Source organism: Parasteatoda tepidariorum, chromosome 8 (assembly GCF_982258835.1).
Source record: "Parasteatoda tepidariorum strain Cologne lab strain chromosome 8, Ptep-v5.0, whole genome shotgun sequence".
In the NCBI taxonomy this organism is placed as follows: Eukaryota; Metazoa; Arthropoda; class Arachnida; order Araneae; family Theridiidae; genus Parasteatoda; species Parasteatoda tepidariorum.
The window spans coordinates 38,097,042-38,109,832 of NC_141762.1; the positions used below are offsets into that span (position 1 = coordinate 38,097,042).

Below are 12,791 nucleotides of genomic sequence, written 5' to 3' on the forward strand. Positions count from 1 at the left end.
ATTGAATGAGAATATGCTTTATTTTCATTCCATCTAAATGAAACTTATATATGTTTGACTTCGGATACATAATTTTGTAATAACACTTATAGCTCATAAAAATTAAAATTTGGCTTCAAAATAAGGATTTCATAAAAATGAACTCTGACGAAAATATCGGAAAATTTATAAGGACTGTTTCTAAAATACTTCAAATCTTCATCAATAATCAAGAAACTATCTTTTTTTCAATTATTTGAATAAACCGATTTGTCATAGATCCTGAAAGAACTCTTAAAGTGTCCACTGGAATTTTTCCTCGTGCGTCTTCGATAGCGAAGACAAGATCCTGTTTGTTTTGATATTATTTGCCATTTTTTAAACTTCTCGGGTTAGAAGTCCCCACAAGTTTTCGATTGGATTAAGATCAGGAATCGGGACTCCACGCCCGCCAATCAATTACATTTGCAGAATCAGCTTCAAACCTGAGTTTTGCGCTCTTGGAAGCGTGCGTCGAAGCATTATCCTGTTGATAAATATTTCCCCCTGAAGTAATCAGTGTCATTTCTGGTAAAAAAGTTTCTCCTAACATATCAACATATTTGATGGAATTTATTTGACTATTGATAAGGACTATGGGAGTGGGTACATGCACCGCAAAAGCGCTTCAAACCATCAAAGAGTCACCACTGCATTGACGTTTGACAAACATTCCATTGGTCTTTCGCAGATCATACCAAAAAGTATGAAACCATCCAGTCCATCAAGGTTGAACTTTTTTTCGTAAGAAAAAAAATGACATTAGTACATTTTTGACGGAGAGAAATGTATTTTTTGGTAAAGTCAACTCTTCTTTTCTTATGTTGATTTATAAGAAATAGATGTGACACTAATTTTCCACCAAAAATATGCCAATGTTTATTTAAAGCATTTTGAACAATCCTTGATGAACATGGTAAATTCAAATTTTGTTTGCATCATATGCATTTTCTTTATTTCTGCCAAGCTCTCCTTACAATCATTCTTTTCTGTTGACGAGTGCAAATTATTGGTTTCTCAGTTCATTTTTTCATGCCATTGTTACATTCTAGGATTTCTGAGAAAATAATAAACTACTGTTTCAGATCCCTTGATTTTTTTTTTTTAAATTTCCCGTCTACCTAATCCACATTGTCAAAACGAAACAAATTTCCCCTTTTCAGAATCAGAAAGATGAGCTCTTTTGGGCATCGTTCAAACGTCACGGTGAATGTCGACGACTGACAAAATTTATTTCACAAACCTATCATATAATCCTGACTGAGATTTTCAAATGTATAAACTTAAATGATTAGGAAAGAAAAAACAATATCCAATATCCTTATACCTTTTTTCCCTATATCATTAAGATTTAAAAATCAAAAAGTAAATTTCAACTGGTTCATATTTAGATATTTTAATTAGTTTACATAGGGAATAATTTAACTTTACTCCTATTTTTCTTCAAAAATGTGCAATCGATTTCGTTAACAAGATTTCTAGAATTGGTGATTTTTCGCGTGTCCTTATACTTAATTTGTTCACTGTAGTCTCATTCGATTCACCCCAAAAAGTAGATAGCTAAAAGAAATGTATTACTCGTTTAGACAGCAATATCAGATGCGTAAATAGCTACATATACAAAATTTGTACTTTTTGTAGATAAAACCTTCAAAACATCTAAACTATTAGTCTGATCGTCTCAAGAATAGTCTCATTCAATTCAGCGTAAAAGAAAATTAAAAAAAAAAAAAAAAATACATGGGAAAAAATGCTTCATTTCTCTATATAACATAAAATTATAATGGTCTGATACCGTTTTCCATTGTTGTCGGCGCATTTTTATTGGTCGGAAAATCACGTGGTAGGATCCAGTTTTCCCCCATTCATTTCCATATTGTTTAGGTTGTCATCAGCATAAAATTAACAGAAGTCGTAAAGGTATTGTTTTCCTTTAAATATTTTTGTATCTCTAATTTAAAGTTATTTTTCAGTACTGCTATTATAAGTGAAAATTTTAAATTATGGTTGTGAACTCATCAAATTTGTTTGAACAATATAATGTATTAGGAATATAAATGTTATTTAAAAAAATGATAATTAAAAAATCACTTCTGTTCACCAAGAGATCTAAATGTTTATAATACTAATAGAGAGTATCTAATATTTGGAAGTGAGAAGTAGAGGCGCAAGAGCGTAAGTAAACAGAATTCCTTTTAGTACATAGATGTTAAGTGAATATTTTTAACTTTAGTAGAAAAACTGTTTTCTGGCAAGAAAAAAACAATTATTGCGAAGCAATCATCGGGTTGGTGAGCGTTAGCGAGAAGGGGGCTTTGCCCCCTAGTACCTTTATAAAAGAATTCAAATCTGTCCGTCAAATCACACACCTATTTCCCTCAAGCAAAAGCGAAGCGTATAAAATATAAAACAAAAGGGAAGCATTTTGTTTTATATATTTTTTATCAGAGGAGATTGCCATTTATAATATCGTAACAAAATTTTCCAGGAGGAAGAAATTCTTGGGTATTACTTTTTCGAAGAAAAGCCTAATTTTACTAGACTAATTAACGAATCAGTGAATCAGCGCATTTGGGAATGGGTGAAATAGTTTGAAAAAAAAGTGTATGAGCTTATAATTGTAGTACGGAAGTAAATGACAACAATTTCTGTACTTTTTTTCTTTTTATTTCTAAAAATTTTTTTCTGATATATTACTTTTACCTAGCTCCAATTTCTTTCAATGATCAAATTAACCTTGTGTGAGACGTAAACCTAACTTTGAGTTAAAAAAAGAAAAGAAAGTAGAATGAATATGTTTAGAAATGTTTTAGTTTTTTGTTACAATTTAAGGGCTTGCGATTTCTTAAATCAGGAAACTAAACGCTAAAAAATTACTCAGCCTTTTCCTCTAGAGTTTGAGAAATCGTATTTTGCTCTAAAATAAGATGGAAATGTCAAAAAGTTGTAATAAATGAATAATCTTGATTTCAATTTAACTAAACGTTTCGTTAGATTAACATTGCGCTTAAGTCCATAACTTGGTAACTCGGAGCACAAGACGTGATGGGAACTTCTCAGAGGAATATTAGGACAAACTGATTCATCAAGTTTTATAGCTGGCGAGTTCCGTTTGGTCTCAGTCACTTAATTTCTAATATTAATGCTTCACAAAATAATAGTTAAAAATTTCTTTTCTCATAACACTTCCAAAATTAATGCTTCACAAAATAATAATTAGAAATTTCTTTTCTCATAACACTTCTAAAATTAATGCTTCACAAAATAATAATTAGAAATTTCTTTGCACACAATACTTCTGAAACTAATCCTTCTTCAAATAATTATTTAAAAAATTCATTTTTCATAATACTTTTAAACGAATGCTTCAAAAAATAATTATTAAAAGTTTCTTTTTTCATGATCTCGAATTTGAAAAAACAAAATTCCTATACTCCGCAGCTATAAACTTACAAATACTAATACACAATACAAATACTGAAAGAAACAGTTTGAGAGCCATTGAAGCCTACGAAATGATAAAATAAATAAATTTAAGAAAGTAATTAATCAAAAGAAATAAATAAAAGGGGGAATATCGAGAATGATGAAAACACTGAAAATCTTAGGGTAGATAAATCAGAATTTTACGTAATAAGTTACAGTTACTTTAACATATTAATAATATAAAATAATATGCAATTTAAATAAATATGAGAGAACTTAAATAAAAACCACACGAAATTTCAAAAATAAGCATGGCAGCAAAAACAGTACTTCTTCAGGGGACACACTGCTTAACTAACATTCTGTAGCCTTTCTGCATAGTCAGTGGTTAAACCAAAAACTGACTGTGCCCCGAGGCACCATAATGATAATATATTAATAATAATATATTAGTAATTATTAAATAAATAATAAATATATGTATTTTAATGAAATAATAGTCAGTCATTTATAGTGACTTGACATCATGTGACATATAACGGACCAGATGGTGACCAAGAACGTAACGATGGTGACCAAGGTGTAAGAACAGTTTAAAATAAAACGATATTTTTTTTAATGCATATAATCAGCAAGGTTGTTTATTGTTTAAACAGTTAACCAAAATTCAATGGCTTGTCTTATCAGTATTCAAGATGTTAGGTAATGATACACTACACTTTCGAAATGTGCCAGAAAACGAATTTAAAGAGTTTTTTGGTAAAAAAAAAACTCCACGATTTCATGTGGGCAACAAGATATTCTTCTGACCCTTTGAGCTATTATCGTGTTGAAATTTTGGAAATGTAAATACTTTCCCGGAACAACATTAAGAAACAGTTAAAATCAAAAATATACCCTTTGGATAAAAAAAATGCAATAGATGGAAGGAAAACAATTTTCAACTTTGTTTTTTTAGGTAATGATAAGCCTAAACATTCTTCTCTACAGAAAAATATAGTTCGTTCTGAAGATTTTTAAAAATTGTTATAGTCAGTTTAAAAAAAAAAAGTACTATGCTTGTTACCTTGTTTTTCTAGGAAGGATAATGGTAAAAACATTATATAGTCATCAATTAAAAATAATTATAATAAATGTAGTTTTAGGAAAAACGCATTTCAAGCACAGCAAAGTAATTTTGTAGGCATCAGCAAAATAAAAAATTTATCACCCTGAATAACTTTTGGACAAATTATCAAATATTCACCTATTGATAAGCGGACCTTATGTTTCGAGCGTTCTTCCGAAAGGCAGACGACAGTTCAAAATACTAAATTGGGTACTTAAAATTCGAGAAGAAATGAAGTGATTATGCCTAACTATGTGATTTAAATCTTAATTGGATACCTGTGAGTGACGTCACGCATGCGTGTCAAATCTGATTGGCTCCTGAATCGACAAATGCCATGATTTAATGACGACGGTCACTTTAAACTATCTAATTTTACGCAAAAACGGTAAAATAAACATACCTTTTAATAAAAAATTTACCCTTTCAAAACAGATTCTGATTTCTGACATTTTAAATATGAGATAACTTCAATTTTTGAAAATAAGATCCCACTGAATTCTATCGCAATACCAAATTTTATTGTAGTCGCTTCACGGTACCAATTTTTAACGAGGCAAAATTTTTTTTACACCCTCTTGAACACAAAATTTAAACAATCGGTTGAATAGTTTTAAAGAAGTAAAAATTTAAAAAATTCACATTTTCATGATACAGTTTCCCACATTTTAACATTAGACGAGGGTAATCTTAAATAACCTATGAAAATATTTTGTAAACTGATGCAACGAAAGAAGTGCTTTTATTTATTTATTATTTTTTCAGGCACAAAATTTAAATAATCGGTAGAATAGTTTTAAGGAAGTAAATATTTAAAAAATTCACATTTTCATGACACAGTTTCCCACGCTTTAACATTAGAAGAGGGGTATCTTAAATAAGCTATGAAAATATTTTGTAAACTGATGCAATGAAAGAAGTGCTTTTATTTATTATTTTTTTCAGGCAGTATCCATTCTCTTGGGCTATTCCAACTGAAGAAAAAAACTGGAAATATCGTCTTTCAATTTATTATGCGAAAGATCATGATTCCGGGACATATACTTGCATTACACCTCAAGATATCAGCAACGAAGTGAATATTGTTGTTAAGGGTAAATTCTGCAGCTTGCAACTCTATTAGAAATTCCTATTTACAAAATACAAAATATAGGATTTACTTTATATATATATATATATATATAATTTAGAATTTTATAGCGGATTCGATCGACAGTTTTCGAGAAATGAAAAATATGACGCCTTCGAAATTTTATTGTTTGAGAACTATTTGACCCAGTACCAGTAGAAGTTTTACCTTTCATGCATACCTTTTCATTGTTTTGTTTTCATTTAGGTAAAAATAAGTGGAATTTTGCATTTTAACAGTTTATGGTTATGATATGCAGCAAAAAACTTTGGATTCTTTTTCTGCGTGAAAGGTAAAACCTTCAAGCAATAATGTTTCAAATTTGACCTCATTTCAATTATTTAAATCTAAAAGAAACTGTTAATCATCAGTTAAATTTTTTTAATTTACAAAATCAATTATTAATAAGTTTTTTGGATATAAATGGAGAAAAAAAAATTAAACAACTTTTTTTTTGGATATTATATTTTCGAACAAACATTATTCTGATATTTTTAGCAACTATTAGAGCGTTTTTAATAATTAAAAAAAATATATGTTTTTGCTTGTAATTATAGCTTAAAGAAAAAATGCATGAAAGAGACACCGGTGTCCCATTTGCGTCAAAGAGTTAAGCAATCTGTTTTAAGATTGAAATTTATAAAATTCAAGATTATATAAAGATTAAAGATAATAACTTGTGATTTTTCTGTTCAATGAGAATGTATAAAATGCATGCTTAGCAAGAAAGTATGCATAGTATATCTCTATGTGTCACAAAAAAATAAATAGCCGTGTTTTTGTGATATAAAGGTAAGTGATAACAGTGTTTCTTGTGATATGAAGATTAATTTAATTAATTGTAAGGCATGATATATCTATACCTTAAAATTCATTAAACTTAAATATTATTACAATTTTGTAATAATTATCTGTGGATAATTACTACAAGTACAATTAAGTGCAGTTTTTTAATTACTAGCAAAAAATTTGGGAGATGGCGAGATTCTTAAAAAGTGATTACATTATGTGGTATAAAACTTTAAAAACGATACCGGGATAGCCTGGTCGGTTGGGCGCTGGGCCCATGTCCGAGAGTTCGTGGGTTCAAACCCCGCCGGGCGAAGAATCCCCGTGCGGTAAAGTGATTGATGCACGTTAAATCTGTCGAGTCGCAAAAGTCCTCTATGTTCCCATAACCAATCAATACCTCTGGGGGTACTGGATTGGAGATCGATCGTTCTCTGATTCGGATCAAAATTACGATCTGTGGATGAATGAATGGATGTATGAATGGGTCCGCCCTATAAACGGGTGCGACGTATGGTGTGGCAGAAGTCGAATTCTTGGCCATAGATGGCGCCACTGAAAAACAAGAACAATCGCACCCCTTCTGCCTAAACAGGCATACGTCAACAAAAACTTTAAAAACTCATAGGACTTCATAAATTGTTGTCATTTTCCAGTTTGCATTTACCCCATATACCCAGAGTCACAAATATGAATTAGCCTAAAAAAACGGCACTGAGTACTTGAAAATCTGAATCTAAAATCATTCAGAATGTTTTATTTTCTGAAATTTTTATTCTAATATAAGTATTTTTTTTTTTTTTTTTGAAAATTTTTAAATAAAGATCTTGTTCAGTAGTATATTATCAACAGTTAACAGCCTTAAGTGAAAAAAACACTTTTTAAAAAAATATCTAAAACGGTTAAATATAAAATTTCAGATGTGCACTGCCCAGCAATCAAATCGGTAGATCATAATCGTGTTATGGCAGTTGAAGGCAATAGGATGCACAGTAAAGCACGCTTTGCTTGTATGGAAGGCTTCGAACTTGTGGGGCCTGAAGAAATCACATGTCAAGCATCTGGTCTATGGTCAGAGGATGCCCCACACTGTGAAGGTATAACATTATAACACTTTTTCTATACTTAACGTATTCTTCTAACTTGTTAAGTAATACCGAAAAATATTGCAATAAAATAGAGTATTAATTTTAAAAGCCAAAAAAATATACGAGCCACTCTGAATAACAACTTATCTAATAATCGGATCTAAACATTCTAGGACTCAATCTTAATTATTCGAAGGGATGACCTCAAATATACGAATTAATTAGTGCAGACAATACAAAGTTACGGAATCAGACACAAAAAAGTATTGCTCTGAATAAACATACCTTTTCCATAATGGTTTCAAATTTTTGACCTCTAAAATATAGGAGATAGTCGCAATCTGGGAAATATGGTCTTCATAGGTTAGTCAAGAGAGCTATCCAAAGCTGGAACCCCTTAATACTAAATTTACTTTTTGCATATTTCGCCAAATCTCGAGAACTGTTTAAGCGAATTGAAAAATTTTTACTCATAATTATAAAATTCGATTATCCAAATGAAATTCTATGCAAAACGTAGCTATTAATAAATATTTATTATAATTTTTTTTTACTAATAGTCGAAGAATTTTTAATAAATATACAATTTTTACATTATTTTAAAGAATGTAATTTTACAAGGCAAAATAAAACATTTGAGCAAAATTGGTCGAATTTTCTTAAGAAATCAAATTTTAACTATACGACTTTTCTCATGAACATTCAAGCGATTTCAAAATTTTGTATTTTGCGATATAAAATAATTTACCAATTTTGCTAAAATTTTTTATTTTGCCTTGTAAAATTACATTCTTTAAAATGATGAAAAAAATTTTATATCTTACAATTCAAAATTTGTTGACTACGATTAAATAAAATAATAAATTACACTAACAAATATTTTTTGCACGGAAATATATCTTTGGATAAACCCTTTTTTTAACTGCGAACAAAAATGTATCATTAAGTTTAAAAAGTTCTCAAGATATGGTTCAAGTATATTTTTATTTATCAAATTTTATTTTGAACAGCCGACCCAATTTTCGGGTTAACGAACTATAATGTTCAACTTCGTAGTCTTGAACCCGATCCAGAAGATGAGGGAACTCCTGGATCAAGTATTGGGAGAAATTTGCCTTCGTGGAGGACTTTTTGATGGAACTAACCCGCATTCGCATTACATGGAGAGGACCCTATGTAACGCGATCTTACCCATGATCCATCTACCACTGAGGATATTTCACGTCAGCACTGTGGTCGGTGCAAGCCGGATGCGAAATTCGTATCGGCCAGTCATCGCTGGGATTCGAACCTGGTTCACCTTATTGGAAGGTTAACGCTCTATTCCCCGAGCCACCACGACTCAAAACTTTTGACCGCCCTCCTGATCTAACCATTGGAACCATACTTCTCAGATTGCCTATGTGTTTGGGGCAACCCTATGTCCTGGGGATGAGAAATCCGAATCCATCGGAAAAAAAGGTATGTTTCTTCAGAGGAAATACGTTTTTGTGCCTGCTTTTGTAACTTCATATCGTCTGCACTTATTAATTTGCATACTTGAGGTCATCCCTTCGAACCATTAAGATTGAATCCTAATACGTGATGATTCGATCATTAGTTATACATGCCTATTCGTCTGTCTTATATTTTGCATGATGTACATTCATGCAACTGAATTTTTAGAGTATATTAAAAAAAAAAGCATTTAATAAGCACATGAATTATAGTAATTAAATTAAAAAGAACTTATTTTGAAAGATTGAAATTTTTTTAACCTAATTAATTTTCTTAGTTTTGAAGTAGTTAATAGCTTCACCCATTTGGGCTCTGAATTGAACACTATTAATGACGCAACGTCAGAAGTAAGTAACAGAATAACAGATGTTTTTATGGAATACACAAATATTTAAAATCTAGTCTAATCTCATTAGCAGGAAAACAAAATTAGTTTCATACTCTCTTGAAACGTGGGCAATGCTCGAAGGTGATAAGGAAGTTTTAGCGGTTTCCGAAAGAAAAATACTGCGAATTGGGAATTGTAAAGTTTAATGATAGTTGCATAAAGGAACAAAATCAGAACTTTATAGAATCTACAAAGAGTCAGACATAATAAAATTTATATGAGTTCAAACACAAAAATGGACAGTGCCCCTGATTAAAATGAATGATGACCGGGCCGCCAAAAAGATCTACGACGTAAAGCCCTCTGGAGCCCGAAAAAGGGAGAGATGAAGGTCCGGTGGATCGACAGTCTAGAAAACGATTTAAGAGTTCTTGAAGTTATAAACTGGAAGAGTCTATCCAAGAAAAGGGTAGCTTGGAACTTACTTCCGAAGAAGACCATGGCCCACACTTGGTTAGCATTCTATTAAAAAAGAATTAATTTTCACTTCACACACGATTAAAAAAAATCATTTTCTGTACTCATCTCTGAAATATTTTTCATTTTCTCATATTTTTTTATTGCAGTATTGAAATGTCCTCGATTAGTATCAGAGAGCATGCATCTTATAGCGAGCACAACAAACCGTACATATGGAACAAGGGTAGTATTTTCCTGTCCGACAGGCTTCAAGCTTGCAGGAGCGCCGTTTCTTAGTTGTTTGAAAACAGCCAATTGGTCAGATGCTACGCCAACCTGCAACCGTAAGTTGTAATTTAATTCCTACAATTAATTACCGAACTGTAGCTATGAATTACAGTTTAATAATTAGAATTGAAACCCTATCAGCCAGAATTTCAATTTAGCATTATCATAGATGTTTTTTTTTACCCTCATTTATTTTTTTTTACAATTTAATTTATATAATAAAGATTTCTTTTTCATCTAATTGTAATCGACAGAATAAAATATTTTTCATAACCACAGTAAGTGACGTTCTTTCGAAACAATTACTTAATGAATATAATTAGTCACAGCAATTTTTTCGAATCAGGGATGCTTACTTACTCATACAGCCCGTTGTAAGCCTTAGAAGGCCGAATAGTAACGCTCCAGACTTTCCAATGTTTGACTTTCAATTTCCAATTTTTCACTTTCAAGGTTGTTAGATCTTTGGTGGTGTCATCCAACCATAATTTTTTTTCTTCTTCCTCCTGGTTTCGAGTTTCCAATTTAAAAGTTTTTTTAGATTTTGATAACCATTTATTTTTTTAATATGCCCCATCCATGCCAAACGTCTGGGTTTTATAAATCGAATCATGTTTTTTCGTCTGATTAAATGGTCAAGTTCACTATGCATTATTTACTTTGATTGGCCCGATAATTCTTTTAAAGATTTTCCTTTCGAAGATTAGTAAGTTAGATTCTTCTTCATTTGCTAGAGTTTAAATTTCACTGCCACACGTAACTAAAGGCGTGAGAACTGTTTTATTGACTTTTAATTTGATTTCCTCAGTAAGAAGTTGTTCTTGAAAAAGTATTGCTAGCTTATGTGTAGCAGATACTTTTGTATATAACAAAATAAAATTCCCGTTGTAAAGTTTAAATGCAAAATAGGACGTTTCTTAAATATTCTATATGTTATATTTTTCAAAACAATAAAATAAACTTTCATGATAAATGCAATAGATTGTTGTAATAAATGCTGACTATCACTGTTTATGCAAGTATAAAAAGGATTGCTACAAAATTAAATACATAAGAATAAAAAATCAAGCTCATTATTATGCAAAAAAATGTCGGTTTGTCTATAAATTTAAAAAATAACGAAACAAACACAAATTGAACCAGAAAAGTAAGGGGCCGTTAAAGAGAAAGCCCAAAAACTTAGTCATTTCTGTAGTTTTTTTAAAGTCTTCTACATATTTGAAATTGAAAATAAAAATAGTTGATCGCTGAAAATAAAAATATTTTCTAATACAGTATAACTTGTGTAAGTTGACCACCTGTGGTGCATTGTTTTAGTGGTCTACTTAGACAAGTGGTCAACTTATAGAGGGGTTTGGGTCATTGTTTACTTCTTCGTTTCCTATATCATGTTGCTATATAATATTTTTTTTTTTTTTTACTCGACTTAAAAATTTTATTCAGAAAATATGCAAATGAATATCTTAAGAAATGTGTTTAAACCTGAATGAGCTTCGATTTGATACACATAATTCTAATATTTAACTAATTAAAAAAAATTTTTTTTTCGTTAGTTATGCATGTGAAGTGTTTAATAAATATAATTTCTTAAAATATCAGAACACGAAAACATGTAATTTGAAAACTTTAACAAAATAAAATTATTTGAACACTTTAAAATTTATTTACTATACTTAAAGATCAAAGACCATAAATAAAGGATCAAAGCATATTTCAGAGCATTCATTCATTTATTCAAATGCTCACTATTGCAACTGGAAGAGCAACTTTTCAACTAACACACCTGTTTTCAATGAACGGATGAAAGAAATGGTCAAAAGCTGACCCCTTACTGTTTCCCCTGATGGTCAACTCACAAAAGGGTTCAGATTAGCTTTTTACACTATTTCACCAAACAAGTGAAATTTTAACATATATTGCCAAAATGACAGAAAATTTTCTGAATTTTTTTTTCTGGTCAACTTATGAGGGCTTTAGAATAGAATTTCATAATACTCCTAGAAAAAATTGACTTATTTCAGTGGTCAACATACAAGATAGACAGGTGGTCAAGTTACAAAGGTTTTGCTTCTTTGTATTATATAGGAAAAATTCCGTTCTTGATAATTGAGGTCAACTTATGCAGGTGCCCAACTTACAATGGTGGTCAACTTGGCAGGTTTCACTGTATAGCATTTTAACACTAAGCAAAGTAATATATATAAAGAATATCATTAATCTATACATTCTTTTTTAATAATTTCATTTTAGCTGTTTCTTGTAAGCCACCAATAGCTCCTCTTAATGGACGTGTTTTAGACACAGGCAGATACTTGTCAGGAGATTTTGTACAGTATACTTGCAATGCTGGTTATGTAATTACAGGAGAGTCGGTAGCTATCTGCACTGACCATGGGGTGTGGTCACAGCCATCGCCAACATGTAAGTACTAATCATAATTATCTACTTAAAAATTGGTTTTATATTATAAAAATATTACTTACAGTGAAGTTAAAATTACACGTTTATGTAGCAGTGCAAAATCGAAACCCCATTATCCTTAAATTAATATTTTGGATGACAAAAGAAATAATAATGCACTGTAAGTTACTGCAATCATTCAAATTAGAAATTAGTTTGCTTATGAGAGGAAATTCGCTCTTATCAAGCTATTTTCAATTT

At 30.6% G+C, this 12,791-nt stretch overlaps 1 protein-coding gene across 1 annotated transcript in view; it reads left to right on the plus strand.

Annotated features, from left to right (window-relative positions):
- LOC107454888 (locomotion-related protein Hikaru genki) overlaps nt 1-12,791 on the plus strand; it is a 54,186-nt gene that overhangs the window by 39,218 nt on the left and 2,177 nt on the right. The window contains exons 6-9 of the mRNA XM_043044004.3: nt 5,498-5,646; nt 7,391-7,567; nt 10,010-10,186; nt 12,381-12,551. Coding sequence (XP_042899938.1) covers nt 5,498-5,646; nt 7,391-7,567; nt 10,010-10,186; nt 12,381-12,551 — 674 coding nt within the window. The remainder of the gene's footprint in view (nt 1-5,497; nt 5,647-7,390; nt 7,568-10,009; nt 10,187-12,380; nt 12,552-12,791) is intronic.